The 13453-nt window shown below is 36.1% G+C and overlaps 1 protein-coding gene across 1 annotated transcript in view; it reads right to left on the bottom strand.

The window, feature by feature from the left end:
• Positions 1–13124, bottom strand: part of LOC148949025 (acetylcholine receptor subunit alpha-like) — a 310500-nt gene extending 297376 nt beyond the window's left edge. The window contains exon 1 of the mRNA XM_089095090.1: positions 13041–13124. Within this exon, the coding sequence (XP_088951216.1) occupies positions 13041–13098 (58 nt within the window). The 5' untranslated portion in view covers positions 13099–13124. The remainder of the gene's footprint in view (positions 1–13040) is intronic.
• Between the last annotated feature and the right edge of the window lie 329 nt (positions 13125–13453).

Here is a 13453-nt window from a genome sequence, read left to right as displayed (position 1 = left end):
TAAAGTTTGTAAATAAAAAAAGTTAATATAATATAGAAATCTTAAATTTTTTAAAGTTAATTTTTGGGAATACTTTTCCGAACCACCTTTTTTGGGATGAGGGGGAATTCAAGGAGACTCTGACAAAATTTGAAAATAATAAATCACTGACTGGAACAAATAGTATATTCTACATTATAAGACTTTGATCCCATATTTCATACACGCGATTTACGTAGCCTACATGTGCACAATGATACATCTATTCTCAAAGTCTTATAAAATTTGTATATTATATCATCCATATTTAAAAAATATTAGTAAAACAGTGTCAGTGCATTACACAGTTTTCAAACAGTTCGTGGTAACGAACTTTAAGTAGGGATCGACCCGGCTCAATGGTAACCGAAAGTCTAAAAAACAAAATTTTGATACCAATAGATACATTAACAGAATCATATTTTAATGCTAATTTCAAAAATGTAAATTTTATCAAGTTTAGTCTTACCTATCAAAAGTTACGCGCCTGAGAAAATTTGGCTGATTTTCGAAAAAAGGGTGAAAGATCCCCTTACTTATAGAACCTTAATAAAAATCACACCATCATATTCAGCGTATCAGAGAACCCTACTGTAGAGGTTTCAGAGGTTTCAAACTCCTATCTACAAAAATGTGGAATTTTCCCTTTTTTGCCAGAAGAAAGATCACGGATGCGTGTTTATTTGTTTTTTTTTGTTATTTTTTCTTTTTCCAAGGGGTAGTCGTATTGACCCAGTGGTCCTAGAATATCGTAGGAGGGCTCATTGGAGCGGAAATTTAAAGTTCTAGTGCCCTTTTTAAGTGACCAAAAAAATGGAGGGCAACTAGGCCCCCTCCCACGCTCATTTTTTTCCCAAATTCACCTGCCATTTGATGCCATTGAGATAGCCATTTTGTTCAGCATAGTTGAGAATCTAATAAATATGTATTTTATGATGACTTAATCCCCCACAGTTCCCAGGGGAAAGGCTGCAAGTTATGAACTTTGCCCATTGTTTACATATAATATTGGTTATTGGGAACTATACAGACATTTTAAGGAAGGATTTTTTTTCTGGGGGGGAGGGGGCTGGAAATGGGGGTTACCTAGGATAATCTTTCCGTGGAGGATGTTTTCTTGGGGTAAGGGACATTTCTATGAAGGGGGCACCGGATTTTCCAGCATTATTTAAAAAATGATCAGAAATTAAATTTAAAAAAAACATTTTTTCAACTGAAAGTAAGAAGCAACATAAGAAAATAAAACGAACAGAAATTATTACGTATATGAGGGGGTTCACCCCCAAATCAATACCTCGCTCTTTACGCTACAGTTTTTTTTAGTGATTTGAAAAGACTTATCTATTCTAGTTAAACAGCCTTTGTGATTCAGGGGTTTGTGATTTAAACAAAATTTTAACTTTAGCGTAAAGAGCGTGGTATTGACTAAGGGGAGATTCCTCTCATAGACGTAAAAACATATACGTAATAAAAAAAACATAAAAAAAGCGATACGGCTCAATATTAATCGAAACTTTAAAAAACGGAATTTTCATGTAAATAAATGTACCAAAAGAATGGGCTTATATTGCTGATTCTAAATATATAAATTTTATTAAGTTTAGTGTAACTCATCAAAGGCTCCCCCACAAGTGAAAGAATCTTAATAAAAATCACACCGTCAGATTCAGCGTATCAGAAAACCCTATTACATTGGTTTCTAGCTCATATCTGCAAAGTGCAAAAATGTGCAACTTGGTATTTTTTGCCAGAAGAGATCACGGATGCGTGTTTATTTTTTTTTTTTTTTAAGGGGTAATCGTACCGACCCCGTGGTCCTACAACATCAAGAGAGAGCTCATTCGAACGGAAATTAAACGTTATAGTGTTCTTTTCAGAGACCAAAAATGTTGGAGGGTAACTTGGCCCCCAACTACGCCCTTTTTTTCCCAATTTCGTCTGATTCACAAGAGAATTTTTTTTTTGTACTTTCATCAGAGATATTTACTATAATTAACGGCCTTTGTGATTAAGGAGTCATTCTTAAAGAATTGGAACACGATTTGAATTTAACATAAAGAGCGAGGTATTGACTAGGGGGCGAACCCCATAATATACGTAATAAAAATATACGATTATAGAAGTTCGTTACGTAAGTTAATTTGTAAATTATGTCAGATCCAAACTTAGAGAAAACCATTTAGCAAAAGAAAAGTAAAATTAATATGCAAATTTTGTTTTACTTATTCAATGACGGTGAGCCAAAATAAAAGCTGCAGTAACTAAGAAGCGATCAGAAATTAAATAAAAAAACAAGTTTTTTAAACTGAAAGTAAGGAGTGACATTAAAACTTAAAACGAACAGAAATTATTCCGTATATGAAAGGGGTTATCCCCTCCTCAACGCTTCGCTCTTTACGCTAAAGTTTTTTATTGTTTAAAAAAATAAAGTTGTGGGAAACTCAAACTTTAGCGTAAAGAGCGAGGCGTTGAGAAGGGGACAGCCCCTTTCATCTACGGAATAATTTCTGTTCGTTTTAAGTTTTAATGTCGCTCCTTACTTTCAGTTTAAAAAACTTGTTTTTTTTTATTTAATAAATATCAGAGGCAACGCTGTAGCGTTGCCTTTAGTAAAGGCCATACGGCTCCAATGTTTTATTATTTGTTTATTATTATTATTATTTTTTTCCAAAGGCACTTCATATGGAAGGGGTCGTCGTAAAAACTTCAAAGGGGGCTCATTCGAATGGAAATCGAGAGATCTAGTGCCCTTTTTAATAGTCGAAAATGATTGGAGGGCAACTAGACCCCCCCCCCACGCCCATCATTCCCTCAAACATATCCAATCAAATATTGAGATACCCATTTTGTTCAGCGTATTTGATATCCTGATAGAAAATGTATTTTGAGGAGGAAACTCCCCCACAACCCTCAGGGCAAGGGTTTTAAGTTATGCCCTGGGGGCATATAAGGCTTTTATAGAAGGCGTTGTTGTAGAAACTTCAAAACAAGCTCATTATATTGGAAATTCAAAGGGCTAGTGCCCTTTTGAACAGTTGAAAGTGATTGGAGGGCAACTAGCCCCCCCCACGCCCATCATTCCCCCGAACACATCCATTCAAAATTTTGAGATAGCCATTTTATTAAACGTAGTTTTAAGTTCTGGAAATTAGGTCTTTGAGGATGACAGTGCCCCACAGCCCTCAGGGCGAGGGCTGTAAGTAATGCCCTGGGGGCATATAAGGTTTTGTATAGACAACTTTGACGTAGAAACTTCAGAAAGGGTTCATTCAATTGGAAATTTAAATGGCTAGTTCACTTTTCAATAGTAGAAAATGATTTTAAGGCAACTGACACCCCTTCCACGCCCACCATTTCCCCAAAAACATCCAATCAAAATTTTGATATAGCTATTTCGTTCAACGTGGTTGAAAGTTCTAGAAATTATAAGTTTGACCAGGACACTCCCCCCACAGTCTTCAGGGGCAAGGTTTATAAGTTATGCCATGGGGGCATATATGGTTCTTATGGAAGGAATGCTTGTATAAACTTCAGAGAGGACTGATTGGAAATTGAAAGTTCTAGTTCACTTTATAAGTGTCAAAAGATATTGGAGGGTAAGCAGCTCCCCCCCCCAAAAAAAAAAAAAAAACTTTTTTTCCCGAATGTATCCCATAAAAATTTTAAGATAGCTATTTTGTTAAAAATGGTTAAAAGATTATATAACAAAAATTACGGTGTCGACACAACCCACCATGGCCCAGGGGCAGGCTTTGTAAGGTATGCCCTGGGGGCATATATGGGTTTTATGGAAGGGATGCTCGTATTGAATTCAAAGGGGGATAATTTCATTGGAAATTGAAAGTTTAGCTCACTTTTTAAGAGTTAAAAGAAATTGGAGGGCACCTAGCCCCCCCCCCCCTCCACGCCCTTTTTTCCTCAAACCCATCCTATAAGACCTTTGAGATAGCTTTTTTTAAATAGTTCAAAGACCATTTAACGAAAACTCAGGGGTTAATATAGCCCCGCAAGACTTGAGGCCGGGTACTGCAAGTTATGCTATGGGTGAATATATGGTTCTTAGTTATGGGAGGATTGTAAAAAATATAGGGATGTCTCAATTGGGTGTGCATTGGAATTATTGATTAAGTTTTATAGAGTCAAAGGAGATTGGAGGGCAACTAGCCCCCCTCCCCACGCCTCTTTTTCCCCAAATGCATCCAATAAAAATTTTGAGATAACCATTAAGTTAAAATTGCTCAAAAGTCGTATAAGAAAAACTCAGGTGTCGGCACAACCCCCAAGGGCCCGGGGGCAGTCGTTGTAAGTTATGCTCTGGGGCATATATTGTTCGTATGAAAGAGATGCTCGTATAAACTTCAGAGAGGGCTCATTTGATTGGATATTGACAGTTCGAGCTCACTTTTTAATTGTCAAATGAGATCCGAGGGCGGCTAGCCCCCCCCCCCCACACCTTCTTTTTCAAAACATGTCTGATGAAAATTTTGAGATAGGCATTTTGTTAAAAATAGTTCAAAGGTCGGATAAGAAAAAATCTGGTGTCAATAGAACCCCCAGGTTACAGGGGAAGGCATTTTAAGTTATGCCCTAAGGGCTTGTATGGTTCTTATGGAAGGGATGCTCGTATAAACTTCATAGAGGGCTCATTTGATTGGAAATTGAAAGTTCTAGTTCACTTTTTAAGAGTAAAGAGAGTTAAACTAGCCCCCCCCACGCTCTGTTTTTCCCCAGACCCGTTCACTACAGATTTTGAGTTAGCCAGTGTTTTGGAAATTGTTAAAAAATTAGATAACAAAAACACCCCCCGATCCCCAGAGCCCGGGGGGATAGACGTTGTAAGTGTTGTCCTGGGGGCGTATATGGTTCTTATGAAAGGGATGCTCGTATAAACCTCAGAGGGGGCTCATTTGATTTGAAATTAAAATTTCTAGTTCAATTTTTAAGAATCTAAAGATATGCGAGGGCAACTAGCCCCCCCCCCCACACACACCCTTTTTTCCCAAGCCCATCCAATAAAATTTTTACAATACCCATTTCATTAAAAATAGTTCAAAGGTCAGATAAGAAAAATTCCTGTGTCGACGGAACCCGCCAGGACCCGGAGGCAGGTATAATGATTAACGCTCTAGGGGCATATATATTTCTTATGGAAGGGATGCTCGAATAAACTTCGGAGAGCGCTCATTTGATTCGAAATTGAAAGTTCTTGTTCACTTTCCAAGAGTCAAAAGATATCAGAGAGCAACTAGCCCCCCACCTCCACGCCCTAAATGCATCAGATAAAAATTTTGAGATTGACATTTCATTAAAAATATTTCAAAGTTCTGATAATAAAAAACTCCGGTGTCGACATAGCCCCCAGGGCCCCGGGGTAGGCGCTGTAAATTGTGCCCTGGGGACATATATGGTTGTTATGGAAGGGATACTCGTTTAAACTTCTTAAAGGGCTCATTTGATTGGAAATTGAAAGTTGTAATTCATTTTTTAAGAGTCAAAATTGATTGGAGGGCAGATAGCCTCCCCCACATTCCATTTATTATTAGCCTAGAGGCACTTCATATAGAAGGGGTCGTCGTATAAACTTCAAAGGGGGCTTATTCAATTGGAAATCGAAAGTTCTAGTGCCCTTTTTAAGAGTAAAAAGTGATCAGAAGGCAACTGGTCCCCCTAATTTGAGGTAGCCATTTTGTTAAAAATAGTTCAAAGATTTTGTTAAAAATTTACGCATGGTCATTTCGTTAAAAATAGTTCAAAGGTCAGAAAAGAAAAACTCCTGTGTCGACACATCCCCCCCTCCCCAGGGCCGGGTCAGGCGTTGTAAGTATTGCTTTGGGTGCATATATGGTTCTTATGGACGGTATGCTCGTATAAACTTCAGAGAGGGTTCATTTGAATGGAAATTAAACGTTGTAGTTCATTTTCTCAGAGTGAAAAAAGATCGGAGGGCAACTAACCCTTCCTGCCCTCCACGCCTTTGGGTGTATCGGATGGACAAACCCATCTGATAAAAATTTCAGGTGATCATTTTGTTAAAAATAGTTCAACCATCAGATATTAAAACTCCAGGGTCGACACAACCACCAGGGCCAATGAATGTGCACTTACTGAAAAAATATAAATGAATGTGCAGTGTCAGTTTAATATATATATACTGATGTTTAGTAATCAAAATGATAATATTATTTGATTTATTAAAGTTATAAAAGTAAAACATTTATATTTTTTCAGTAAAGTGCAATTTTTTTTCTGGCCTTGGGAAGGCATAGGGGTTTTGCGCCCAAATTATATTATTTTCTCCTCATTTTGTGTTTGACTCGGTTATTTTAAGTTTTCTTTAACTATTTAAAATATATATATTATTGAACGATTTTAATATTCAATCTAAGCATTATTCGCTTTAAGATTTATTTATTCATTTATATTATTGCTTTTTGTATGTTTTTGCTATGATTGTTTATTTATTTTCTGTTCGTTTTGGGTTTCATTTATTCTTTAATAATTTCTGGTCGCTTTGAGTTTGAATTTTAAAAGGTATTTGTATCTGCTGAGCTTAAGTTTAAAATGGCCTTTACTTTTCTTTGAAAAACTTGTTTTTCGGAAAGTTTTTTTTAATTAATCCTAAGAAAGGAATGAATGCATCATTAAAGACCACATAATAGATAGAGTTTAATTCCACACTAGTGGGCTTTAGATTCAGACTCAGCCTGGAACCTACTAGGTTGTGGCGTAGTTTCACAAAATACTGGGGGAGGGGGGCAAAGTTGGAGCCAGTTTTTCCAAATCAAGTAAAAATAAAAGTGAAATCTGAAAAATGTGTCTTATGTTACCTTACAGGCAAAAATATACTAAAGAAAACTGACCTGTTTCTCTTGATGCTTGAATTTTGCAGGCTTATCTTAATTTTGACAATATTTTTTGCAGAAATCAAATTTCAGCTGGGGGGGGGGCAAAATGAGGTCTGGGGGAGGAAAAAACTTGGGCCTGGAGGGGGCAGTTAACCCCCTGCTCCATAGCTAATTACACCCCTGCTTCTAGGACTATTCTAGATTCGTTGGGATTTATTATGTCTACTCTAAACTCAAATGCATTATTTTAGGCCCGATATAACTCTTCTGTTAACTGAAACTACAGGCTCTGAAACTGAAAAAAAAACTGTTAAAATGAAATTTGACGGTTTGGCAAGGGCTATTAATAATTAATCATGTCATTACTAGTTTTAAACATTTTGAATGGGCTAATATTGCATTGTATTTGATTCTCTGTTTGTATAACCTGTATGCAGCGATCGTTTCATTAGTTAATCACCATGTAGGTCAATTGAACCTTGCAGATTGTAAGAACTGGTCAATTGAACTTTTGTAGAGTCTGCAGGCTCTTCTACGGGGATTGACAAGACAAAAATTAAAATGTATGTCAGTGAAACTTAATTAAGAAAATTAATACAAAAGGTTTTTGATTTGTGTGAATCAGGGTATGGGGGGTTGTATTTTCCACAGGGGTAATTTAACACGAAGTGTAAGGGGAGAGTTTTCTACTTAGTGGGGGGAGGCAGTACACTGGACACCGTTTTTATGTCTAAAATTCACTTTATTGAGCGAAGCTAGTGGAGTTACATGTAAAAGATTGCTTAAAAGGGTTTTCCCTTGTGTCAATCAGGGTATGGAGGTACGCATTACCACGGGGAGAAGGAGGAGGGAGATGTTTTGGCCACTGCTTTCTGTCTAATATTTGCTTAACCAAGTGAAGCTTGGTCCCATGGTACCACTTGACTATGCAACCAAGTCTCGTTCAAGCGGAGGCTCAATAAAAATATTTGTACAGGCAAAATTTGGTAAATCTTTCGACGGGTAGAACACCATTTCACCAAAGAATGATAAAACATTTAAAAAAATTTCCCAGATGCAATAATTTATAGAAACTCTACCTTCAGGTAATGGAAAGTGAATTCACCAAAAATTTTCTGAATTGATTTCGATGGATATACTTCAATAAAAAAAAAATAATAAAATCCTCTAATTTAATTATCTGATAGAAATTGCTTGCCCTTTATAGGTTAACTGCGAGGGATTTGAATGCAATTGGAATTTGTAGGCATGTAAGGGGTTAAGTAATAGCATGAAATGTCCTCAGGAGTTCTAATCTAAAGTTTATTTACAACACATATACTAATGAAACAAGTTTATTTTTCTCTTTCTTGGGACTTTCATACTTTGTGGAGTAGGAATGACTTAACATCAAATCCTTATATATTATTAAATTAAGAATGTATTAAATTATTAAATTAATTAAAATTAAAATTAAATTATTAATTTTTAAACTAAATTTTAAATTTTTAAAGTAAATTATTAAAATAAGAATGTATTTTTTCAACTGAAAATAAGGAGCAACATAAAAACTTAAAACAAACAGAAATCATTCAGTATATGATGAGGACTACCCCCCCCCCTCGACTCCTTGCTCGTTACGCTAAGGCTTTATAATGCTTTAAAAAGCTTCTTATGCCGATTCAACGCCCTTGTTCCGATTCAGCAGTCGGTACTAAAGAATTGGAAAAAAGAAAAATCAACTTACTTTGAAGTAAGTTGAAAAAAAAGTTTTTTTATTTAATTTTGATCGATTTGTTATGTAATGCCTGGAAATCCACCAACCCTTTTTGTGGGTAATTTTCTCCGTATAATCCCCCCCTTCAACGGAAAATTCCTCTCGTGGAAATCTCCCCCACGGAAAATTTCTTTCATGGAAAATTCCTCTTACACAAAATCCCGCCTAAATATTCCCCCTGAACAGTTCTTTTCTCACTGAAAATTCCCCCGGGTGAATTTTCTCTGGACCATTCCCTCTGGAAATTCTCTTTATTTTCAGTTTTTTTTATTTCTGATTGATTTTCAACCCATGCTGAAATCCCCCCCCCATAAACAATTTATCCCGTAAAATCAACTATGAAAGGATCCCTTGCTAAAATTCACCCCACAGAAAATTTGTCCTGCGTAAATCCTTCCCCCTCCACCGAAAAATCTTCCCAATTATGAATATCAAATACTAGGCTATATGTAAACAAAAGATTATTCGGATAATTTACCGCCCTTCATTTCATCCCCGTTATTTCGTTCCAAGTGGAATAGCTCTTGGACCTTTCAACCATGCCGAACCAAATGGCTAATTCTAAATATTGGTCAGATATGCTTGGGGAAAGAGGTGTTAGAAAGGGAGAGCTAGTTATCCTCCAGTCTTTTGGTCCCTTAAAAAGGGCATTGCCGTACAATTCTGTAACTAAATGTTGCAGTTAGTTACCATGTACTGTCTGAGAAACATATTTTACTGGTAAACTAATACAAGCAACACTGTGGTAAAACACTGGTAATTGTGCTGTTTTAATAAGAACTATTGGAGCTTACAGCAAGTCTTTTCAAAAACTACCAATAATGCATTTATAATTTATGGTTCAATAAAAGAAGCCATACCAATATTGCTGATGTTACCTTGACAACTGTTACTCTGTTAATACTGCAGCTAATTATAAGTAGGCTACTTTACAGTGGATAAGACTCAATTGCGTAAAGTGGACTTAAAATAGACCGATGTGTCTTTTTCTGTGCCTCTTTGCTTAGACTGGGTGGTAGGAGATTCATTCGACTTTGAATTGGATGCTAAATTGCATCTTACAAAGCTCAAAAAGAGACTGGAGGACGTCCCCCCCTATGCCATTTCTTGCTTTCTGGCACCACTGAGGTCCAATAAACATTGGAATAATGTTTGACATAATGATTTCACTTAAACGAATAGAAATTCTAGAATTATACCTCCAACAAGGAATAAGCCAAGGGGCCCAAGGGTGAATGGCCTCCAACTATTCATAAAATCATTATTTTACAAATAATTTCCGATCAAGAAGAGGTGGGAATACTGAATACCTCATACTTGTTCAAATAAAAGAAAGGCTCGATTTTGCACAAAAACATGCCAAGTTTTGGACTCACCCGACTTGACAATGAGCTACGTCCTGATTCATTGCAAAGGATTGCTAAGTCCTGACTTTGTACAAAAACAAGATAAGTGCTGAATCGGTTGCTAAGACTAGCTAAAGCCAAGCTAAGGAATTTTGTTTTGGATACGCGAAAACGAGCTAAGCTTTTCTCTTGGTTTAAAAATGAGCTAATTGCCGCATCCTTTCAAATTTTGTCGATTTTCAGTACTGGTACAAGAATGAGCGAAGTTTTGTTTCTGTGCACAAATAGCACACGTCTTGATTTGAGGCCTACCAGGCTAAGTGAATCCGCAACATGAACATTAGCTAGAGTCCTGACTCTGTGTGAAGACAAACCAAGCCCCGGCCACACAATAACTCGGTACAAGGAGCTAAGCCTGACTGGGTCCACACCCCAGGTAGGTCAGGTCTGCAAATTGACTTGGCAAGAAGGGCCTTGCTTACCTTTACTCATTGCGACAAAAGTATCTTATCTGAGCTGATGATTTAGCTGAAAAATTGCAAAACTAGCCAATTCCTGACTCAGCTAGCTCAAAAACTAGCTAAATCCCGATTCGATACAAAAGAGAGGTAAATTTGTATTCAGATAAACAATGAGCTAACATCGAACTAAGTGCAAGAATAAACTAAATCCCGAGTAAAAACAATCTATGTCTCAATTGCAAAATTTTGTGGAAAAATGAGTAAAGTCTAAACTTAATTCATAGTGGCTACCCGGGGTTGCAAAAAGAGAGTAGGTGCAAAAATGATTTATAAACCAATAACAAAAAAACTGAGGACTTCTTTAGTGAAAAATAGGCTAATTTTCAACTCGTTAAGCCCAAACGTAATATAGCATATAATTACTGTTACTATTAAAGGGCGTGTCAGATATTTTGACCCGTCTTATGTAATTAAACTCCTATCCTGCAGTATACCAGATAAATATATCAAAGTAATTAGTGCTATGTACGAGAATAACATTGCTACACTTAAGTTGAAAAATGAGGTTTGTAGCTGGTTTCGTTTTAAAACAAGAGTTACTGAGTGTTGCGTTCTATTCCCATTTATATGGATCATTTTAATGGACTTTGCCCTAAAGAGCACAGGAAAGGCAATGAGAGAACACAGATTCAAATGGGAAAGTAGAACTCTTCTAGACTTAGACTATACTGACGATTCAAGCATCCTAGATGAAAATATTAGCAAAATGAACTTTTAGAGGTTATGCGAGTTTTGGTTGCAAGGATAGGTTTGAAAATAGCGACGAAGACCACACTGCCTTTCCATCACAAACAACAAAAGTACGAAGAACAAAAGGGAAATCTTTTTGTCCACTGTCTTACAAAAAGATTTCCCTTTTGTTCTTCGTACTTTTGTTGTTTGTGATAGGTTTGAAAGTTAGTGTAATACTAAACCACTAAGGCTAGGAATAAGTGAAGGTGAAGAGATGGTGTTGGGTAATGAGAAGATCAATCAAGTGGACAGCTTCACTAACCTAGGTAGTATCATTAGTAAAGATGGTGTTTGAAGTGAAGATGTTAAGAGTAGAAAAGCCAAGGACAAGGTTGTTTTTTCACAGTTGAATAAAATTTGGAAGCATAGTAATATAAGTCTGCTAACCAAGAATATAATATTGGAAGCTACAGTGATGACAGTGGCCAAGTATGGTTCTGAAGCGTGAGCACTCAGAAAAACGGAGAAAGATTTGCTATATTTTTTCCAGAGAAATTACCTACGGATTGTTTTGGGTACCGGACTGACTGACCTTATCTCAAACAGTAAGCTATATGAAAAATATGGTTTAATCTCGCTTTCTAGGGCTATAATACGAGAAAGAATGAGATGGCTACGACACGTCCTGCTAATGAAGGATGACTTAATGGCAAAGATTGTTCTTGTGAACAAACTGTCTGGCCAATTTAAAAGCAAGTCATCCCAAAATGAGGCGGGAGGATGCAATAAGGAATGATTTAAGGGAAATGGGTACTTCTTAGGAGGATGTAAAGAGGAAGGCTTTGAATAGATTGCGATGAAGGAGGATTATGCGTAGCTCTGTGGACCTCAGGTGACTTGGTGATGCAGTGAGTTAGTAGTAGTAGTTTTAGTAGTTTGCTATTCTTTTCTCAAATGGAGGGTTAGCAGGATGTTGCACATCAGGAGGATCAAAGTATGATTGAACATACATCCCCTCCAGCTTCTCCCTATGAATGCTGCTCAGCAAACGGTTTTTGACAATTATCAGAAATTTGAGAATATCAGATACGGCGTAACTGTAATAATACACAGATTGCAAGATTAAATAGAGGGATACATAGTATATATCAGTATCAGAAAAGAAAACATTTTCAGTATGAATAAAAACAGAAAAATAAAAATTGTATCTTGTAAATTTTGAACCCAAACAGCACTAAAAACAGCATGATAATGGTAATAAGCTTACCTAAGCTATGGATGACATCCATAGCTTAGGTAAGCTTATTACCATTATCATGTATAAGAGTCAGGTTGGCCTCAGAGAATATACTAAAAACAGCACTAAGGATTGGAGAAAATTTTGGAAAGATAAAAATTTTAAAATTTGCCAAACGAAAATCATTATGAATAAATGTCCTACTCAAGAGGAATTTTGCTTCTGCAAGAAACTTCACGTTAGAAAGAGTACTTTAAAAAATATCTTCTGACGTTGTTCTTTTTCATCTGGATACTCTTTGAAGAATTTTTATCCCTTTTTAATAAAAACTGTCTTATACTAATAATTATTATCCGTATTGTAATCAAAGCATTTATTTTTATAATTTCAATTACTATTGACAGTCGCTATTTACTTACTTTTCTACTATGAACGAATTGATATTTTTAACCTTTTTTAATTCCTTTTGAATCAAAAGCTAAGAATTATTCATCAATTAATTGATTAACTGAGTAATATCACTTTGGATTTTTCTTTTTATTCAAAGTGGCATGGTTTATCGCCTTCTCTCCCTACCGTCAATTAGACATTAAACGTTTGTTCTTAGATGAGTTCTGTCACTTTCCTTCAAATGAAGTCACTTACTGCTTATGAAGTTAATCCCAGTAAATATTAATAGTATCCTATTAGTTAATCCATTCATTCTTCTAATATTTCACGAAACATCCCCTTATCATCTTCTTAGGAGTGCTGTATCTCACTACTTACTTTTTTCCCAAAAATCTCTAGGAAAACACGGACAACTGGCGCAGAATCCTTAGTTTGATACATTTTCTTTGCAGAGTATCACTTTCCTTTAGCGTGAGGTAAAACAAAAGACGTAATTGAAGAAGTGGTTCGTTAAGATTGGTTACCCAAGTGAGCGATTTAAAAACTTATTACACAATGAAAAAAATATAAAGAAAAAAAAGAAAACTTATTACTACAATTGCTATTGAACGACTTTTCAGACATGAGCTCCGTTAGATCTGAGTAATAAGCAGGGAGGGGATTGACAA

The sequence above is a fragment of the Artemia sp. Qi Xiang Cuo genome, chromosome 9 (assembly GCF_049724085.1).
Source record: "Artemia sp. Qi Xiang Cuo chromosome 9, ASM4972408v1, whole genome shotgun sequence".
NCBI lineage: Eukaryota > Metazoa > Arthropoda > Branchiopoda > Anostraca > Artemiidae > Artemia > Artemia sp. Qi Xiang Cuo.
Note: the sequence above shows the minus strand (reverse complement) of the source record. Positions and strands in the feature narration are given on the sequence as shown.